At 39.9% G+C, this 8,414-nt stretch overlaps 1 protein-coding gene across 4 annotated transcripts in view; it reads left to right on the top strand.

The window, feature by feature from the left end:
* Nucleotides 1-1,452: 1,452 nt before the first annotated feature.
* Nucleotides 1,453-8,414, top strand: part of CEP120 (centrosomal protein 120) — a 73,810-nt gene continuing 66,848 nt past the window's right edge. For 2 of the 4 annotated variants that reach the window (XM_032790762.2, XM_032790764.2), the window contains exons 1-3: nt 1,453-1,879; nt 5,830-5,986; nt 6,937-7,051. In XM_032790762.2, the coding sequence (XP_032646653.1) occupies nt 1,648-1,879; nt 5,830-5,986; nt 6,937-7,051 (504 nt within the window). In that variant the 5' untranslated portion in view covers nt 1,453-1,647. The remainder of the gene's footprint in view (nt 1,880-5,829; nt 5,987-6,936; nt 7,052-8,414) is intronic. The other 2 variants (XM_032790763.2, XM_075067174.1) reach the window with 1 other exon arrangement.

Below are 8,414 nucleotides of genomic sequence, written 5' to 3'. Positions count from 1 at the left end.
GTTATATCTACACTACTGGGATTATACCTATGTTGCCATAACTATGGTAGCATAAACCAGAAACAGTCTTCAAAGAAAAACAGCAGAACTTAAAATTTATTTGCAAATTTAACACCATTAACTGGGGCTTGAATAGGGACTGGGAGTGGCTGGCTCATTACAAAAGCAGCTTTGCCTCTCCTGGAATTGACACCTCCGCATCTATTTTTGGGAGTGGACTACATCCACCCTGATCCAATTGGTCCTGTCAGCACTGGTCTCTGCTTGTGAGGCAGGGCCGGCGCTACCATTTAGGCAACCTAGGCAATGGCCTAGGGCACCAGAATTTTTGGGGGGTGCTATTTTGCCGGGGGGGGGGGAGGGGCGGCATGCAGGTCCGGTGGACCTACCGCAGTCATGCCAACACACGGTCTGCTGCTGGAAAGGCTCCGGTGGAGCTGCTGCAGTCATTTCGGCGGGCTGTGCACTGGTCTAAAGGCTCCGGCGGACCTACTGCAGTCATACCTGCGGCAGCTCCACCGGAGCCTTTAGACCAGCGGACCACCCGCCGAAATGACTGCGGCAGCTCCACCGGAGCCTTTCCAGCAGCGGACCATCCGCCAGTATGACTGCGGTATGTCCACCGGACTCGTGGGGGGTGGTGAAATGGCCCTCCGCCTAGGGCATCAGAAACCCTAGCGCCGCTCCTGTTGTGAGGCTCTCCCTTCTCTTCATGTGTTGTCATATAATGCCTGCATCTGTAACTTTCACTCCATGCAGCTGAAGAAATGAGGTTTTTTTACATACAAAAGCTTATGCCCAAATAAATCTGTCTTTAAAGTGCCCCTGGACTCCCTGTATTTGTGTTTTTTTTAATAGCATAAACCAAGTGTACCCTGTAGAGACAGAAGGCGTTTTCCATTGCTATAGGAACTCCTCCTCCCTGAGCAGCAGTGATTTGGCTCCTTGAAGCATTTTTCTGTTGACCTTCCTGCTACAGTGGGAGTTAGGTCAATTTAGCTATGGAACTCAGCACTCCTGGAGTGCTGTAATTATGTCAACTTTAATTGTAGCTTGGGCCTTCTAAGGTAGCACTCCTTTGTCTTGCTTCAGCTTACACCACTTTCAGTGCAATGTAACAGTCCCAGGGTTGTGGTAGCTAGGTTAGATTTGTATGCAACTGAGGCTACCGCCAACACTCCCTGCAGCTCCTCGGACCTTTTCCCCCCACCCCAGCCCTACGGCACCGCTAGGAGGACGGATAACATAATTGCACGCGCCCCTTTTTCTCTTGCTTTTGCGCGCCCCCTCTAGAGCGTTCGGGGTGTCGTTCTCCCGCCTCAGCCACAGGTGGCGCTGCTCCATACACGCCGCTTCCTCCCACCCTAAACGCCGGGCTGTAGGTTGGCCGGAAGTGACCCCAGACCGGAAGCGGCGCTCTCTTCTCTTCCACCCTAGTCTCTATGTTTCTTTGTCCGCCCGGCCACGGCGTGCGGCTTGGTTGCTAGGCGGAAGTAGAGTGGCGGAGGCAGCGGTTTGGTTTAAAGCGCGTCCGAGGCGCCAAAGGGCTGTGGGTGGCGGCACCGCGAGCGGAGCTGGGCGGGGCGGATCTGGCTCTCCGGTGGCAGCGGCTTTCTGCTCTGTCCCCATAGAGCTTGGAAACGCTGCATGTGGGGATTCGCCGTCAGGGCCCGAGACTCCCTTCCTCGTAACCGGACTCAGCTCAGATCGGAACACCGCTCGCCCCGGCCTCAGATCCCAACCCCGCCACCCACCCCGCAGGGCCAGGGACCCCCCAGGCTGCCAGCCTTAGCCCGGATCCCCGATTTCACATACAGCCCCAAAGCAGAAATGGTCTCCAAATCCGACCAGCTTCTCATCGTTGTCTCCATCCTGGAAGGTAAAGTACTGAGCTGTCCTCTGAGCCCAGACCTGGCTCTTGTTCGGTGCATGTTTATCTCCTGGCATTAACATCTTTGCACTCTTTCATTTTCCCTTTCTGTTTGTTTTTGGACTGTGTAAATTTTGTTAAAATACCACGATGATGGATTTAGTAATCCTTGTAATACCATGCCAGGATGTGGGACTGAATTACTTTTAAGTAAGGTATATGGGCTTGCCTTACAACTGATGTCTTTTTTGTCTGATTTCTCTATTACCAACAGGGAGTACTTCATATGGAATATACAAGAATAGTTTGAGAACTGAAGTTACATTACTCCTTAGAGGCACAGTCTCCATCTAAGTCCCCGTCTACACTAGGAGGGGATAGATCCAAGTCAGGGGTAGGCAGCGTATAGCGCGCATACTGAAGGCAACATGCAAGTTGATTTTCAGTGGCACTCACTCTGCCGGGTCCTGGCCACTGGTCTGGGAGGCTCTGCATTTTAATTTAATCTTTAAATGAGGCTTCTTAAACATTTTTAAAACCTTATTTACTTTACATACAACAATAGTTTAGTTATATATTATAGACTTATAGAAAGAGACCTTTTTAAAAATCTTAAAATGTATTATTCAAATGCGAAACCTAAATTAAAATGAATAAATGGAGACTTGGCACACCACTTCTGAAAGGTTGCCGACCCCGATCTAAGTTATGCAACTTCAGCTATGTGAATATCATAATTGCTGTGAATCAACTACTGCTGCTGCTCCCCCATGGATTCCGCCTGCGCCTCTCAGTGCAGTGGAGTACAGAAGTTGATGGGAGAGCTCTTGGGGATTGATTTATCACCTCTAGACTAGATGCGATAAATCAACCTCTGGTGGATCAATTGCTGCCTGCTGATCTGGGGGGTAGTGTAGTCTTAATAAAGTCAGAATTACTTAAAATCTAAATGAATGAGCAAACTTTCATTAGTTTTGTTGAAAGCTCTGTGGACCAAATTCGGCTCTGATTTAAATGGACATGTTTCTCAGTGCAACTGTCTAACATTAATGGCAAGGCTGATGTAGGGCCTACATATCTTAAGGGTCTCCTAGCCACTATCTTCCACTGGGAAGGTGAAGCAGGTGTTTGGGTAACAACTATGCAGTCTTTAAGAACTTCCCTGCTTTTTCTGCTTGATTGCCCTGGATGTTGTAGCTAATTCAGGGTATTGCAAATAACAGGGTACTCCTTCTAAGGTATTGGAGAGTAGACATATTAAAATTTTGCTTGTCTCATTTGCTGTATGGTGGTGCTCTCTTTCTCCAATTGTAAATGACAGAAAATATTGAAAGAAAACATTCATTCATGTAACACCATGAAATTAGATGGTGTAAAAATCAATTCCATGGTTTTAGATTAATCCCTGATTCTGGTTTACTTGAGGGAAAGTGAGTTTTCGGCTACGTATAAGTTAGAATTGAAACAGTAAAAGGGAAACAGCATTTTCAGTGTTGTAGCTGCTGTTTGTATGATTACTTTAACAGAAAGAAATTGGGTGAGGAGGAACTAATTTTCAGTGTTGTTAGAACATTTGATAGCAGTGTGTGTATGATCAGTTTAACGGTTTTATTTGCACAGTGCTTTCACATATAAACAAACAGGGAATGGAGGAGGGGACTTTTTAAAAAAAAAAAAAAAAAAAAAAGAGGAGTTGGGGGAGAGAAACCCAAACAGGGTGACTGCAAAGTTTTGTGTATTTTACAGATGTAAATTAAAGACAGGTATAATTCTTGAAACTCTTGATATACTCATGGCACTCAACTCTACTCAGCTTTTTAAAAAGTTTGTATGTCCCTTTATTTGCCATATCCTAATGATCCATATCTTAATTTTTTTAACAAAATAATAATCAAATAAAGTTTGATGCCTGGACTGACCAAACCCTGTAGAAATACAATTTCTTTAAAATATAGAGACAAAAGCTAAAATATAAATACAAATGGAGCTGAAAGGTTTAGGTGTTGTAATAAATTCCGTGCAGGCCTCATTACAGGTTTGGACTCATGTTCCTTACAGGTGTATCCACACCTCATTTCTCTACACAAAATGTCTTTACTCGGGAGAGAGCTTTCTTCTGAAAATCGTGTCAGTTTGGACATACACTTTGTAAATGTGATTTACAGCCTTCTGTTAACTTTCTGAAATTTAGGTAGGTAGGGAAAGGACGGTTAAATAAATATCTTGGGCTTTTTTATGCTTCAGTTGTAGATTGTCCTAAATTAATGTTACTCTACTCTATCTGAAAATATCTGATTACTTCATTATTATGAGGCACTTCTGTGTGTTTTTCTGTGTTTTCAGCATTAGATTCTCAGTGAATGACTTTGGAGGATCTTTTTCCAGAAATTGTTCTAAATGTTAATTGTAAAGTGCCCAACACTACAGTATATAATTTGAAAGAACTTTTCCCATAGTCTGATAACTAATTTTTGAGACATAACTACAGTAAATACAAAATACATGTTGATTTACATTCACAGTCAAAAGGAGAAAACCTCTGTCTTGTTTCCTTAAAATGAGAAATCCATTAGGCCAGAAGAGTGTTGATTCAGACTGCTTTCTTATCTCTCTTGTCTCAGGAGTTACTGCTATGTAGTAACTAATTGAGCGAGGCATGCTGGTCTAAATTTTCAAAAAAAACTAAATTGGGTACCACCAATTATCTTATCTTAAAGAAGCCTACTTTTCATAGAATACTGAGCTCCCACCTCTTTAAAAGTCCCAAGTAGTACTTTCAAAATAACTTGTCACATTTGAAAAAGTAGACTGCTTTTTATGAAGTGTTGAGAATTTTAGGATGTATATAAATATTTGCGGTCGTAATAACGTTCCTTTTCCAGGTATATATAAAAATTTGGTAAGACTGATTACTCTTTATGGACCTATAGCTTTCAAGATTCAGCTTATACATACTTTAGGAGGTGGTTCTACATTTTTACATTCCAATAATACAACTCAAACATCTTTAGAAGTAATGCTCCTGGGCTGAAAACTTGTATACCAAATTTAGATAGATGCTAGTCAAATCCCTAAATGAAGTATTGTGAAAATTTGTGGGGGGGGGGGGGGGGGGGGGGGTGGTGGAATTGCACAGTGCCTATTTGGCTGAGTGTTTTTAATATCCTGCTGTTGTGAGCACCCAAATCACAAAATTAACAAACAAACACAAGAGGTATGACTCCATCTTCATTTCCTCTACCCCTTATTGTTTTAAAAAAATAAGAGCCTCACATCAGGTTGGTGTAAAGCTTAATGGCAGCTTGTAATGAACCACTTACAAATAAATAATCTGCACCAGCAACATTCCTGCTACGTATCTGACTGTATTGTCTGTCCAACTTTGATTGTAAGCTCTTTATGGCAGGTAGTGAATTATTCTTGCTTATGACAGTACTAGGACACTGTTGGTGTACAACAAATAATGTAAAATTTCAGCCCTGGCTCTTGAGATAGAGTTAGAAAATATTGCATATTATACCCATTTAAACAACCCAAAGAACTTCCAGAACTAAAAGAAAAAAATCAAAATATCATAGTAAGTGTCTGATCTCATATACATGGGAGAGTAAAATTACTCATTTGAGTAGCTCCATTATATTTAATAAAGCTGTTCACTAGTAAAGTTACTGACATACATGTTTGCATGGGACCGAATGATTAAAAGCCAGTTTCTTAATAGAAATTTATTTATCACATATTTACTCAGGACACTTTTTTCTACCTTTTATATGTTGAAGTCCACCTTCCACTTCTTTTTAAAATTAAGATGTGGAAAGTATATTAATACATATTAAAACAACTTCAAGAAGAATGATACAGGAAACTTATTTGTACAGTTTATTTTTTGTCAAAAAACAGAAGTTCTTCTGTGTTTTTAGGAGAGATGCCTGATAGTTGTGCCTTTGTATTTTTTCCAGGACGCCATTTCCCCAGACGTGCAAAGCATATGCTTGTGGTAGAAGCAAAGTTTGATGGTGAACAGCTAGCTACGGATCCCGTGGATCATGCAGACCAGCCAGAGTTTGCCACTGAATTGGCTTGGGAGCTTGATAGGAAAGCACTTCACCAGCACAGGTTACATTATAAAATTGTCAATTTTGTCATTTTTATCTTTACAGCCAGTGAAAGCTGTGTGTTTGGCTTCTAAAAATTTTAATGACAGTAGTACCAAGGTGGATTTGATTTAAATCACTAGTCAGGAAGACTTAATTTAATCATGCATTTCTACATTAAAGTGCATTCTTCTTGGTTGTTATAAGCTTAATACATATTCTTCAGAACTCAGATAGATGTAGGTTTCATTTTTAGAAGGTACACACTATACATTTTTAAAGTGATATTTATTTTGAAAACTTTTCAGATTAGTTTTATGGCTATATCAGAAAATGAATAATTGTTTGGTTATTTCATTTACCAAAGGTAATTGAAGCAGATATTTATGAAGTCATCGGGAGGTGCTATCTCCAACTCAACAGGTTAATCATTAATATTTGGAGGATTTTCTTGCCATGCAGTATTAGGAGAAGAACATCTCCAGACAGACATTTAATTTGTTTTATTTAACTAAAACAACAACGTTATGTATTCTGGATTGTTTTCTTCAACAGCAAACATATATCATACTTTAACAAAACAAGCATTTGAATTTAGTTAAAAATAAGTGGTGATGAATGTTACATGTCTGAGAGTAGAATCTGAACCTGCCTCTCTTTCTGGTGTGGAACAGGTTCATATAATACCACTATATCTTTTCCATGATCGCTTGGGCTTTAGGAGGGTCTCGTGAACTAACTTTTTTTAAGTGGGTTTATTTACTTCTTTATCATTTATAAAAGTGTTAGATTGTAGAAGTTTAACAGTACATTCAGTTTGTACCATAACTCGATGTAAACCAGTTAAAAAGTTGCTTTATTTTCACATTTATTTTATACTGTCGTCTTTCCATGCTGTGACATTTTTCATCAGTTAAGTCTGATTACAGGGATTGTTGGCACAAATTGGATTTCATTGTGGTATTCTTTCAGGCTACAGCGTACGCCTATCAAACTCCAGTGTTTTGCTTTGGATCCTAGATCTTCAACTAAGGAGAATATAGGCTATATTGTACTTGATTTAAGAGCTGCTCAAGAAAAGAAACAGGTATGTTATTTGTTATGAAGAGATGGTAATAACTGACAGTTTGACAGTACTTACTTCGTTTTCCATTTTTGTAGGTACTGAAGTAGTTCATAAATGGAATTTGCAGAGCTCTCAAATCCTATTTGAAGGAATGTTGACTCATCAGAGCATAAGGATCAGAACCTTTTCAAAAGAGATTTTAATAGCATCTGTGAAGAACAAATGCAAATATTTTGTATACATTTTATTAACATAATGAAATGTAAAATATATCTGACCCTTAAATTGGTCATTGGAGATTACTGTGATATGGCCAAGTTAAACAAGTGTGAAGTTTCTTTTGCCTTCCTGAATTTTAAAGATTTTTGAGAATTGCAATATTAAATTTCATATGAAATACAAATACATCAATAATTCTCTAAGCTGTGTCTAATAATCAGACTAGTATTGGGTTTTTATTTTTTTGTCTGTGATTGAGTAGTTGGTTCTTATTTGCTGCAACAACCAAATTTCCATTCTTAAAAAGCCCTTGGATCATGACAATGAAATAATAGTACACAGAAAAACACTCAAACAGTGATTAAAATGAGTGAGAGACTGAGAGCTGAATCTGTTTAGTTTATCAAAATCATGACTGAGTGGTGACTTGATTACGATGTTTAAGTACCTTCCCAGGGAGAAAATACTGGGTACTAAAGGACAAGCTGAAGCCAGTAAGTTTTAACTAGAAATAAGGTAAACAAAGTCGGTGATGTACTATCTTTTGTTGGCCCAACTTCTGTTGCTGAGAGAGACAGCTTGAGGGTTGCCTTGAAGAAAATCTCTGTAAAAGCATGTCTCTCTCAGCAACAGAAGTTGATCCAACAAAAGATATTATGTCACCCACCTGGTCTCTCTACTATCCTGGGACCAATACAGTAACACTGACACAATAAGTACATTTTTAACAGTGTGAAACTGGAACAAACTACCAAGGGAAGTAGCAGATTTTCCATCTCTTGATATCTTCAGATCAGTCCTGGATGTATTTTTGGAAATTATTCTGTGGCCAAATGTAAACTATAGTGCTCAATACAGTGAAATTTTAATGCCTGTGATAAACAGGAAGTCAGGCTAGATGATCTAATGTTCCTTACTGGCCTTAAACTACACCATGGCTGGTCATATGATAGCCTGGAGTCCCTAGAGCCATAGGTTCCCATTTTAGCGGGGTTGAGAAAGCTTGCGTTCCATACAGTTTTATCATGTGAGGAGGGTTTATCAGATGAGATCTTAGGAAAAACAAGATTTTTCTCTATTCTGATTAAAGATTCTATGGCGGTTTTAGCCTGTTATCTTGTTGAATATGCCCAGGCATTGGAAGGAATATGTGCAGTTTTTTTTC

This window comes from Chelonoidis abingdonii, chromosome 6 (genome assembly GCF_003597395.2).
Source record: "Chelonoidis abingdonii isolate Lonesome George chromosome 6, CheloAbing_2.0, whole genome shotgun sequence".
Taxonomy (NCBI): domain Eukaryota; kingdom Metazoa; phylum Chordata; order Testudines; family Testudinidae; genus Chelonoidis; species Chelonoidis abingdonii.
Note: the sequence above shows the minus strand (reverse complement) of the source record. Positions and strands in the feature narration are given on the sequence as shown.